This window comes from Zingiber officinale, chromosome 2B (assembly GCF_018446385.1).
Source record: "Zingiber officinale cultivar Zhangliang chromosome 2B, Zo_v1.1, whole genome shotgun sequence".
Classification (NCBI taxonomy): domain Eukaryota; kingdom Viridiplantae; phylum Streptophyta; class Magnoliopsida; order Zingiberales; family Zingiberaceae; genus Zingiber; species Zingiber officinale.
Window position 1 is genome coordinate 80495582 of NC_055989.1, and position 12604 is coordinate 80508185.

Sequence of the window (12604 nt, forward strand, 5' to 3'; positions counted from 1 at the left end):
CAAAAACCAAGTGCTGGATCGATCCGTGGATCGATCCAAGCTCTGGATCGATCAGTGGATCGATCCAGACCTGTCCCAGCGAACAGAAAGCCTCTGGATCGATCCAGAGGTCCCAATCGATCAGTGGATCGATTGGGACGCTACTGCTTCGTGCGATAAGCGCTGGATCGATCCGTGGATCGATCCAGGCGTTTTTCCAGAGCACAGAGGCGCTCTGGATCGATCCGTGGATCGATCCAAAGCCTTCCCGATCGATTGGGAATAATTGAATCGATTGGGATCCGACCGTTGCGTCGTATTTGAGCCGCAGGCGAGCGTTGTCTTCGGTATCACTTCATAGATTCATTTCAGATCTTCACCAGCTCCTCCACAGCTCTTCTCAAGCTCGAGATCGCCAGTTCTTGAAGGTTCTTGGAGGCTCTTCCAAGTCAAGAGGCGGATCAAAGCAAGAAGAAGAAACTAGGGTTAGGGTTTGTGCACTCATTGTAAGCTTGTATTTCTTTACTACCCTTTCTTCTTCTTGTATTGAGTCTTGTAGGGCTTCTCCGCCCTTGGTAGTTACCATAAAGGAGAGTTTCAGTAGTGGAGGGTGCGTGCGTTGTGTGGATCCTTGGATTAGTCACCTCCCTTGGAGGTGGATACCAAGTAAAATCTAAGTGTTAGCGTGTTTGTATTTGTATTTTCGCTGTGCATCCTTGAAGAAACAAGCAACACCGAGCAACGAGCACGCGAAGAGCTATTCACCCCCCCCCCCCCTCTCTAGCTCACTTTTGGTCCTAACACACAACACAACTGTATGCAACCTAAGATATTTGGATCATACTGTTCCTTTCTATTGTTCATTGCATTTCCTCTCGGCCATCTGTTTGACTTGAACGTCGGAGTGCCTATGTCGGAGACCCCTCTCTGGCCCAGTTGCTGACATTTTTTCCATTACTTTCTATTTTTGACACGCAAGATCACCTGGTGCCTTCAGTTTCTAGCTCAAAGTTTTCTCAAAGTCAATATCAGAGCCACATATCCAACATTCCATCTTCCTTGATTTTAGATAGGATCAAGTCTCAAATATGAAAGCCCCAACATAGGTGAGCTCCGGTGCAATCGGTCAATACAAATGTCATAAACAATACAAGTATCGAACAACAATTAGAAGATGGACTTTAGAAGAGAAAGTTAAAGTTCTATTAGTTTCAAAGACAATACCCTATCTAAATGTATGATCATTTACAATGCGAAGCAACTGACTCCCATCGCTTAGCTGATAACTTAGATGTTTTAATGCTAACTAGATCTCCAAATCTTGTTAAGTTGATTAAATAGACTCCACACCACTACTAGGACCAGTTTGACAATCTGGCCATGTAGTAGGGATTGATGAAGGGTATCCATGAGCAAGATATATAAATGGATATGAGGAGAGTGGATATTCCTCTGTCCCTCTTCTACATTTAAATCAAGATCCGGACTAGTTATTGAGGATCATGACACCTTGTGCGCTTGATATAATCTCCGACTCTCTGTAATCCATGCAACTCATTGGCTCAAGTGCTTCCAAATGGACATTGTCCGTGCCTTCTGATAATCTAACTTGCTCCGATTTTTAATGCATAGTAAATTGAGAATTTCAGACAGCTCATAAAATAGTATTTATAAGGAGTTTGCAAGTGCTTTTGGATCACTTGGACTATATGATTCTTGAATACTATTAGCTGAAAGTCTGTTAGAGTATTAGCCCTCTAGAACATATGAATAAGAGATAAAGAAAAAGAGTTCAATATTAAGTCATGAATAGATTCACTCTTCACAAAAAAAGAATGGGTCCTTGAAGCACTTGATTTGCATTTACGTTAAGGCAAATTCGATCAAGCCTTGTATGACATAGATTGCTTCCCCATCTATATTTCCTACCGGCCAAAGGAATATCCCAAGGTTGCTAATCTAAATTCCAGTCCCTGCAGGAACCCATAAGACCTTGAGCTACCAAAACAAATGCCTATCTAACTACTCACAGATACTTGACCATGTTGATACTCAAACTGGAACGTATGAAGATAAATGAGTAATTAAACCCCATCCATTTGAATCGAATAGTCACGTTGATCGCGTACCCGTTTCCATCCTAAATCTTAAGCTTATGCAGATCATTCTATGTAAATATCCAACCAAGAATTGTTTTTTTTCGAAAAAAAGCACTAGTGAGGAGATTTTTCATGCGTATAGAGCCAAAGAACCATAAAGGAGGGTCCCCTCGTCCGATCAGAATCTCTTCTCGTGATCCAACTATTCTAATCTAGCTTGTCTTGCCAACCCTAGAAGTATAAACGTACCAGAAGAAGCTCACAAAATTCCAATATGGACAAGTCACATGTGTGTACTCGATGTTGAGAGAAATATCGCTTTTGTGAGTACGTGCACAAATGGGATACTAAATATCTCGAACGAGATTTTCATACATATATGTTATACGGATGGACACAACGAGAGGCACTCATGAAGTTTGTTTTTATTTTGAGAGAATATATCCGAAAGCATAATTTAGCTGTAATTTGAAAGCACCGGTAGTGTTGTACCAAATGGTTCATTAAACAAGTTTATAGAACAATTAAAAGTGGTTGGGCGGTCAATTAATTAGTTTTCGTACTGGAAGAAGATAATTAAAGGGCTCGAATAATAGTTATCCTATATAACTACTGCTGATGTACGGATCGCCACTAATTAAGACGGGAGGGGCCTTCAGTGCCATGGTTGCGTTGCCTATTCATTTTGTTATTTATCCATCTTGTTTTTTGACTTCTTCATAGTTAAAGCTAGCCAAGTTCAATTTCTCTACGTTTATAAAATTGTTAATTTGGAGGACCTTGCCCACTGAAATCTATTCTAGTACCTGTAAAATTATACGGATTCAGTAATTTAGCTTTACCAATAGGAGATTTACTTTGAAGTTCTTACACAAGAACAACCAAACGCTTTTACAAGTTGAGAAAAAATGATGCTCAGAGGAGGCAACGACTTGACAAAGAGTTTGAAGTTGTTGATTCGAGGTTATATATAGTTGAATGTATTTCTTTTGGGAAGAAAAAGATGAAAATGTTGCTCTGTCGGAGCCTTCATCGGTCTCTAATCTATATCCACAATTAAACAAATTGTCTTGAGTTTTTGAGGCTGCAAAACCATCCAGGTTAATAATATCATTATATGAACCAGAACAGGGGAAGGAAGGAAGGAAGGGAGGGAGGAAGGTCTGAAGGATCAATCCCCCACTCCAATTTCAGTTCGCACGGGGCGGCGGCATACAAATCCAGTCCACACTGGGCTTCAATTCCAGTCAGGAAAATACTACTACTGCTACACCTCCATCACATCGATCCGATGAAGAGGGGAAAAAAAAATAAAAGAAGAATGGGTTCATCATATAGTACAACATGCGAAGTGCAAAGTATTTAAGTCATCGGAGCATGGAGGTGAGGGAGCGGAAGACGACCTCCTCGCAGGGGATGATGAGGCCGCCCATGTGGTGGTCGAAGCCGAACTCTTCCGCCGCCTCCTGCAGCAGTCGCTGGAACTCCGGGTGGGCTAGGAAGGAAATAGGGACGATGAAGCGACTCCGCGCCTCGCCCACGTACACCGCGAAGTGCCCCTTGGGCACATCCACCAGCTCCTGATCCTCCTGCTGCTGCTTCCTGCCGAGACTGGAGCATCTCTTCAGGATCTGCTTAAGCGACGCCGCCTGACCCAACTTGTTCGACCGCCATATCGCCATCAATTACTAGGCTAGCTCGGAGGAATTAAGCTGAGTGTTAATGAGTACTTGGCTGGGAGTGGATTGGAGTGAAGTTGGGTTGGGTTGATGGATGGAGTATGTATATATAGACCTAGCGGAGGGGGGAGGGAACAAGAGCATGTGGTGGGGGAGGAAGAGGTCCGGTCCTTGCCAAGGACAACTTGCCGTCCTATTCATCCTTCCGCCTCCTCCTCTCTTTCTCATCATCAAACACCCTGCACATGCATTTTCACCGGCTAGTTGCTGCATCCAATCACAGTTGGTTTTATGAGGTCTTCAAGTTTACTTGAAAAGCAGTGGTCTCACTTATAAGGAGCTGCTCAGCTGCCGCATTTTACTCATCTAAAATATCTTTCTTTACCTGCCGTCGGATTTCTACTACAAAATTGTCTGCTTGTTGATTGATCTTATGGATCAACAGAATGTTCACATAATTTAATTAGTATTTCTCGTTTATATTTATTTAATATTAAAAAATAAATGCCCGTGAATAATTAATGAGTTCAGGACCAAGAAGATTGGAAATAAGTTAGACGGGTTAAGCTATACAAGGGCCTTATCACCATGCCCTTGGCAAGCCCGACCCATAAGAAGGTAAGGTTTTTGCGTAATAGAGCAGCAACCGGGCACGACCCATTAGAGGCCACGCCGTCTCCGGCCGGAAACAATGTATCAGCTAGCCGACCTCCCTCCTAATTCTGCCTTGTTTCCCAGCAGCAGCAGCAGCAGCAGCAGCTCCGTTTCCTCTTCGTGCATCAACCAAGCTACAACAGCCTCCTAAGAGCCTCTCTTTTTTTTTTTTAATTATTCTCTCTTGTAATTTGGGTGAACGCGATCCGTTGGTGGCAATGAAAAGACGCTCGTCTTTTCATTCGCAACAGCGAATTTGATGGTTGAGGCGTTGAGCGACGAATCGCAATGAACGTAATTACCATCCTACCCTTATGGTCGATCCTCCTCAGTAACGGTACTTCATCCATTCCCGTCCCTTTCAAATTCAACGGAGGAGATCAACTTCTGCCCCATTAAAATTAAAATTAAACGTCTTGCCCCGAAAGTTTCTCCATTTGATTTTGATTTTGAATCCCACCAGGTTTCTCCTCCGCCTCCTCCTCCTCCTCCTCCTGATTTCCAGTGATCCACACCAGCTTCTTCTTCTTCCTCCACTTCCTATTTGGAGAGTACACTCCAGTGTTCGCTTCTCGCGACTTCTTCCGCTCTTTCCTTCTCCGTCGTCTCTCCATCGAAGCAGACCTAGGGTTTCGAGCAGGGGACCTTTAGCGCTGAGTTATTGGAGCGACGGTGAATATCTTTTCTCATCTTTGTGTCTTCGGATCCTCAATATCTTTGCTTTATTTTAATTTTGTGTGTGTGTGTGTTGAAGGGAAGTGTTGTGTTGAAGGAAGATGTTTGACGGGGATCAGATCTCATCAGATCTGCTATGATTTTATTAGACTTGATTTGTTATTCCTTTTTATTTCTATCTTGCGTGATGTTTGATGTGTTGTATTGCCAAGTTTATGGTTTGGAGGTCGAACTGAGGTTGTTTGGAAAATTTTGTTCAGATTTGGTTTCTGGACATGGAGATCAAGAGCTTTGGGGGGAATTTTGTCTTAGATTTATCTGAGGCTGGTTTTGTTGTACTTTTTATTTAAATCACGGTATTCTATGTCCCTACATTTTTGCTTGAGCTGAAAATTTGTTTCTATGTTTCTTCCCTGGGGGATTTTAGGTAAAAAAAATATTATAACTCTGAGATTCTACGTTTGAGATGTGCATTTGGTTGCTTGTGGTTCTGCATCTGTTGAACTTAATGGTTATTATTTGTGTATAGATAGATATAAGAGCTTTTAATTTGTTTCATATCCTTGTTCCTTTCAAATCATGCTATGTTTTTTGTCCCAATTAATTGTCAACTTTCTCAATCTGATCTAAGATGATACTATAGCAATAAAAGAGACACAATGGGCCAACAGAACAGGTGGTTTAATTTGTGGGACATGAATCTTGATAAAGGATTGGTATGTATTTAGAAGAATACTCTCTATCTATTTATTGAAGTGATTCATGCTGAATGGTGTGAATTATACGGAGTTTATCTGTTTGAGAATGATTGGAGTAGATCTGTGAGTTTAAATTTAAATGTAATTTGCAATCAGTTTAGGCCTTGTGAGGTGTACATTAATGAAGTTCAATGTGTAAAAAGGCTTTGGTCAATGAGTTAGGATTATCATAAATATTATCATAAAATAGTCCAGTAAACCCTTGGGGGCCATTGAATACCTAGTTGAGGGTGTGTTGATGGTGGGTGGTTAGGACTAAACCTTATTCTTTAATTTATTTACGATGGTTAACCCTCTTTTAGTTAGGATTTCTAAGTTTGATAGCATAACAAATGATATCATTTATCTATGTGTTAATGGGAGAGTTGGTAGTAGATTGGTCAACAACTTATCTTCGGTGTTATTATGTTTTATTTTATAACCTTGCTTGATTCCTTCATCATTTGAATCCTAGATGGCATTCATTGATCATAATATATCAAAATATTCAGTTAGAATTAGTTGCTATTCATGAGACTAACTGTTGGTTATTCACAATGATGGAAAGGCTTTCATATGTTATTATCATGCTTCATGAATTTGTTATGCTTATAATTTGATGGTCATGATCAATTTTCATGTTGCAATATGCACATTGTTGATTTTTTCATGTTGTACAATATTATTTGTTCATAATGTTGACATAGTAGTTCATAATGTGTAAAAAAGACTACATACTTAGTGGTCATATTAGTGTTTGAGTGGACACATGGTATTGTTTCATTGATATGACATGGGAAATGCATAGGGAAATGTAGATCGAGATATGCTCATGATTAAATTGATGTTGCTATAGGTCTTCATTGATAGAATTAGGTGTGCGTAGTCATGGTAAATATAGAATATATTTGGTTATCTATGTATTTGACAGTATTTGTTTAGTTGTTACAATTAAGTGCATAAATATAAATGATCACCTATTAAAACCTATTTGCATTTTTGTGCATACTTTTCCTCTTTCCTTTTTTATTTTTACATTTATTTTATGCTTGATGACTGGGTTAATTACAATATATCTTCTGAGAGTTGATCCAATTTTTTGTTAGAGGTATGTATAATCGTGTTATCATTTTGTTATGTTTCTACTAGTTACTAGAATGTTCTTGTTCATTCATGTCTAGATATTTATTGGTTGGTAGATTACCTTGTTTATTCATTTATATGATTTTGAAAAGTGTTTATATCATCATTACCATCAAACTATGTTTGCCCCCATTATTTGGGGTTAATGCTCTATGCAAGGCCATATTACTATATTATATATATATATATATATATCAAAAGGGCACTCGATCATCTTTTTCATTCTGAAAATATCCTTATATTAGTACTATTGTAACAACTATAACCTATCTGCTACAATGTAGAGCAAAATTGCTCTAACTTGATTAAAATTATACATGAAGCTCTGTTATAGCAAAATTACTCATGAAAATCTCTTCTACACATTGTAGCATCTGTGTCCATAGTTTATACAACATGGAGCAAGCTGGCTGCTACAATAACACTAGAATAAAGATATTTCAGAATGAAAAATAAGATGAAGAGTGCCTTTGATATTTTTTTTTTTCAAAATAGGGTCCCTTTCGATGATAATGAAAATAAAGGGTGCCCTTTTGATTTTTGTCTTAGCATCAAGGTCAAGGTGGTGCCCCCAAAAATGTATTGTTTTACTTTAAATTTGCCAATATTAATTTCCTTGTTTCAATTTGATTTCACACGGGAATATGCAAGAAAAAAAGACCAAACTCAGATCAGACAGTTGCTAGCACCGCCTTGAATTTTTTTTTGGTTCTCTTTTCCAATTTTAATGCTGATGTTAAGTATTCATTTTGCAGATTCAAGTTGGCCAACTTAACATGGCTCATATATCTACCGATCAGCTACTACAATTGGAGACAACATGTGGATCTTTTTTATATGAGCTACAGGTTTCTTTAGTAGCTTAAGTAACTTCATAGTCATTTAAATATTTACATAATGAGGTACACAAATCAGGATAGCTGAAGACATTTATATAAATCAGTGCATTAATGTCTCATCATTTTCACTATTAGCAACTTTGTGAATTATAGTGTTGCACTCAAGTATATTGGTGCCTGGTTTAGTTTTGTAATGAAAAATTGTTCATTTCATGCATCATCTTGCTTATTGAGGAAAACAGTTTCTTAGAAAATCATGCAGCTATTATTGTTTCAGATCATATGGGACGAGGTTGGTGAGACTGATACCGAAAGGGACAAGATGCTACTTGAACTAGAACAGGAGTGTCTTGAGGTTTATAGAAGAAAGGTTGATCAGGCTAATCGTTATAGAGCTCAGCTTCGACAAACAATCGCTGATTCTGAAGCAGAGCTTGCAGCCATCTGTTCTGCAATGGGTGAGCCACCAGTTCACACAAAACAGGTGGGTCTTTGCTCAGGTTGTCAAATAAGCATCTATTTTTCATTGAGTTTCCAAGAATTTTAAGGAAAAGTCTTGCTCTCACCTTGAATTTGTCTTTATCCATTGAAAGAGATTAGGTTCATATTCAGAAATATTCTTATTAAAATCTGATATTGATAATAACTTATTTTTGTAGCCCATTCAAAGAGTAGGGAACCTAAAAGAAGAATTGAATTCCATAGCACCACAGCTAGAGGAGATGAGAAAGAGGAAAGGTGAGAGATTGAAGCAATTTTTAGAGGTAATGGAACAGATAAGAAATATCTCAGTTGAGGTCATGCCTACTGAGTACATCCCATCGAGGCATGTTGATGAATCTGATTTATCTATTAGAAAGCTTGAAGAATTGTATAGACAGCTTGAGTCACTGCAAAAGGAGAAGGTTGGAACGGAACTATTCTCATGTCACAGTTTTTGCTGAATACTTGTACTACTGATTTGCTCTTTTTAACCATAACATGTGGCTGCTGCAGAATGACCGCTTAAAACAAATTATGGATCACTTGTCAACTCTGAATGAATTATGTTCTGTTCTTGGTGTGGCTTTCAAAGAAACAGTAAGAGAGATACACCCTACTTTAGATGACGCTGAAGCTTCCAAGAGCATTAGCAATGTCACGATTGAGAGGCTTGCTACTGCTATAGGCAGATTACGAGAGATTAAGATAGAGAGGATGCAGAAGGTAAAGTAACCATTGAGTACAGTTATTTCTTGATTTTACCATACTGTGAGCCAATATGTCAATATCTTGCAGCTTCAAGATCTTGCATCTACAATGTTGGAATTGTGGAATCTAATGGATACGCCCATTGAAGAGCAACAGCTTTTTCAGAACGTTACCTGCAATATAGCTGCTTCAGAAGAAGAAATTACTGAGTCTAATACTCTTTCAGTGGACTTCCTTAGTTATGTAAGTCATCAAACTAGTGAATTTTTTTTCTTCTTCTCCCCCTTTGGCATATGTTTGGGTAAGGTATATCAATAGTACGATCATGATATATGTAGGTGGAAGAAGAGGTATTGAGACTTGAACAACTAAAAGTAAGCAAGATGAAAGAACTAGTCTTGAAAAAGAAAACAGAACTGGAAGAGCTTCGTCGACAAGGCCATTTGGTGGTTGAGGAGGCAGAAAATGAGCCTGAAATTGCAATTAGTGCAATTGAATCTGGTATCCATAATGTTCTTGTACTTTCTAGTTTTGAATTGAAAGGCTCCCCTGGTTTTAATTTCACTTTTGATTTTCTGCAGGAGCTATCGATGCTTCCTTAGTTTTGAATCAGATAGAGGGGCAAATAGCAGAAGTTAAAGAGGAAGCGTTTAGCAGGAAAGATATTCTTGAAAGGGTAGAAAAATGGTTAACAGCATGCGAGGAGGAAGCATGGCTGGAGGAGTATAATAGGGTCTGAAATATTATTCAAATGGTAGCTTAGTCCTATATATTGTGATTTCTTTATCTGTGTGATATTCTGTAGGATGAGAATAGATACAATGCTGGAAGAGGAGCACACCTAACGCTTAAGCGTGCTGAGAAAGCACGCGCGCTAACTAACAAGATTCCAGGTACTTTGTAGACATAAACACCAAATAGAAGACTCATATTGCTATTTTAAGTTGGTTGGCATAAATTTGCAACTTGTGAGCAGGAATGGTAGATACTCTGGTAGCTAAAATTACACAATGGGAAAAAGAAAGAGGCATTGGATTCACTTATGATGGCGTGAGTATTTTATTTTAGTGATCCTTCTCATTTTTGTGTCTGTGCATGTGTCAATCAATTAATAGAAAAAAGGTGATCTTCTATATTTAGGTTCGACTTCTTACAATGCTAGGAGAGTACACCATAGTTAGGCAAGAGAAAGAGCAAGAGCGGAAGAGACAAAGGGTAAGTATTTTTAACTAAATTAGGCTGGTTAGATAAATATTTGTGGCTTTGGATTAAGATATTTATTCACGATTCATCCAGGATCAGAAGAAACTTCAAGGTCAGCTCATAGCGGAGCAGGAAGCCCTCTATGGTTCAAAACCAAGCCCCTCAAAGCCTCAAAGTGCCAAGAAAGTACCAAGAACATCTACTGGAGGTTCAAACCGAAGGTTATCTTTTGGCGGGGCAGCAACATTGCAGACTCCGAAGCCTGATTACATGCATTCTGCAAAGTCCACGCGCACTGCAAAGAAGTTAGATGATCTCGGTACACTTTCTCCTGGTTAGATTTCTCTACTTCCATTTACTCATTTCTTTAAACAGGTTCATTAAATTCCAGCTCTTACAGGCTCAAGGGGCTTAGATATTGCTGGCCTTCCTGTGAAGAAGCTGTCATATAATGATGCCATTACTAAACATCAAGAAGTAGGTATGCCACGCAAACCTTTTGCTTCCATAGTTCCAGTCAATACCATTCCATCGGCGCCATCCATGCCCGTCATTGCTAGCACTTTAGAAGAGAACCAGGCACCAAACAAAATGCTGTTGCTGACCCCCAAAAATCCAGCGACTGCAGCAGCAGTGCCAATGCGTGTGGCTTCAACGCCTGCCCCAACTTGCCTCGTCAATGATGGCAAATTGAGCGTAGTAGCATCTGTCGAGGAGACTGAGTATTCCTTCGAGGAAAGAAGGCTTGCATTCTATGTTGGTGGTAGATGAATTGAGTTACATCGTCTAGTACATATTTGAACTTTAAAATGCACCGGTTGATTCGAACTTTCTTCTTTTAGTTGGCTCAAAGTCAGATTGTTGTTGACATGCTAATGAATACAAAATTCTATTTGATATCTTGTCAGTTGATGCATCAACCACTATCACTTGTGTGATCAACTCCACGATTGATAATGGCAACATCATGTTGCAACTGCAGTAAATTAGATAAATATTACAAGATTAACAGAAGTTACTGTTGAACAATAATATTTAGTTATTCAATTTCAATAGATGTTATTTATGAATTTGATGTTAGTTAATAATATATTTCTTGTCGTGTTTCGGGCATGAATAAGATGTTTGCTAAATGAGTTTCTTCCTTTTGAGAAGCCTTCTAATATTTTGGGTAAATTTTCTCTAATGAACGCTTAAGCATTTTATTAATGCTGACTGCATTCGGTGAAAAGTAATCTTCCTAGGTCGTTAGAAAATATTCTAATGGAATTGCTTTTAGAACAAGAGAGGCAAGCCGATGAACCAAACATACTAGATAGGTTGATTATTAAATATGGACTATAGAAGATAATTACATATACTTGTTGCACTTAAAATTGAATTGATTTAAAATAGTTACTTTTGATTTAAAATAGGTTGATTGGTTTTTGATTTGAGGTTTGTTAAGATCATCGTGCTCAATTTGATGTCCAACTGATTGGCCTAATTGGTATCTACATTTATTATAATAGGGTTGGGGTCAATTCTCAACAAGCGTAAAAATATCTTGTTCGGTGTCTAATCTTCCTCATGTAAAGAATCAGTATGCTAGGATAAAATATTTATCGTGATTTATTCTCTTTTTAAAAATATATGGGATCGTCCTGGAAGAGCCGCTAAGATGATAGGTTCACCATAATTGTGCTCAATTTGATCCATTTTGCAGACAAGAAAAAAACCTTTTGCATCTCGATTCCCCATTTTTTTTCATCATTAAGGAGACCCCTGAGCATTGATTTCTAATTCTATCATTACTTTTAGTTATGATAACTCACGTATACTAGGTACATGATCCTGTTTGAAATCGGTGGAGACGGTACATTGGATGGGTGGCTTTGAGATTGACTGAGAGAAGACTTTTGCACTGAAGAGGATTAGCCTCTTTTTCTCTGCGCACACCAAAGAGAGAACAAAAGGAATGTTATAGTAAAAATCAAGGAAGGGGTCTAGAGCAAAAGAAACGTTAGAGCAAAAATCAAGGGGTCTCTGGCGCATACCCTCCGATGCCGAAGTTAGTATATTGGCCAAGCAAAAAAAAAAAAAGTGGAGAAGATGAACAGTAGATGCGTGCGCTTAGTAAAGCATAATTTTTCGTACCTCACCAACTGAGAGAACCCCTTTATATATCACCCTTCATAACCTCCGCAATCATAAGATGTCGGGTGTCAAAAGTTGTCGAGTAAAGGAATTGTACAGTCAGGGAGATGCGCAGTCACCATCTGAGGAATCTTCCATTATCCGCATGGGCATTCTCTTCAAACTCCGCCATTAATATGGTGATTAAGGGAATATCCTGTCATAATGTGTCAACTAATGGAAGACATATAGCCACTTTCGAGGAAGGTTCCATTGAATATATACGCTAT

The 12604-nt window shown here is 38.7% G+C and overlaps 2 protein-coding genes across 4 annotated transcripts; one reads left to right on the forward strand and one right to left on the reverse strand.

Annotated features, from left to right (window-relative positions):
- Window positions 1-3215: 3215 nt before the first annotated feature.
- Window positions 3216-4017, reverse strand: LOC122049228 (auxin-responsive protein SAUR50-like). Its single transcript, XM_042610643.1, has one exon. It carries the CDS (start codon window positions 3758-3760, stop codon window positions 3446-3448), a length of 315 nt encoding a protein of 104 aa, XP_042466577.1. The 5' UTR covers window positions 3761-4017; the 3' UTR covers window positions 3216-3445.
- An 820-nt stretch (window positions 4018-4837) lies between these two features.
- LOC122046007 (65-kDa microtubule-associated protein 3-like) lies at window positions 4838-11106 on the forward strand. 3 transcript variants are annotated; one of them, XM_042606475.1, is made up of 13 exons: window positions 4838-5083; window positions 7722-7814; window positions 8083-8289; window positions 8465-8710; window positions 8802-9011; window positions 9084-9239; window positions 9335-9497; window positions 9578-9729; window positions 9802-9889; window positions 9973-10046; window positions 10137-10211; window positions 10293-10533; window positions 10600-11106. In XM_042606475.1, the coding sequence occupies exons 2-13, from the start codon at window positions 7743-7745 to the stop codon at window positions 10968-10970; spliced, it is 2055 nt and encodes a 684-aa protein (XP_042462409.1). In that variant the 5' UTR covers window positions 4838-5083; window positions 7722-7742; the 3' UTR covers window positions 10971-11106. The 3 variants fall into 3 exon arrangements, with proteins under 3 accessions (XP_042462409.1, XP_042462410.1, XP_042462411.1); XM_042606476.1 differs by having other exon boundaries at window positions 10293-10518; window positions 10591-11106; XM_042606477.1 differs by having other exon boundaries at window positions 4839-5083; window positions 10293-10518.
- Window positions 11107-12604: the final 1498 nt, after the last annotated feature.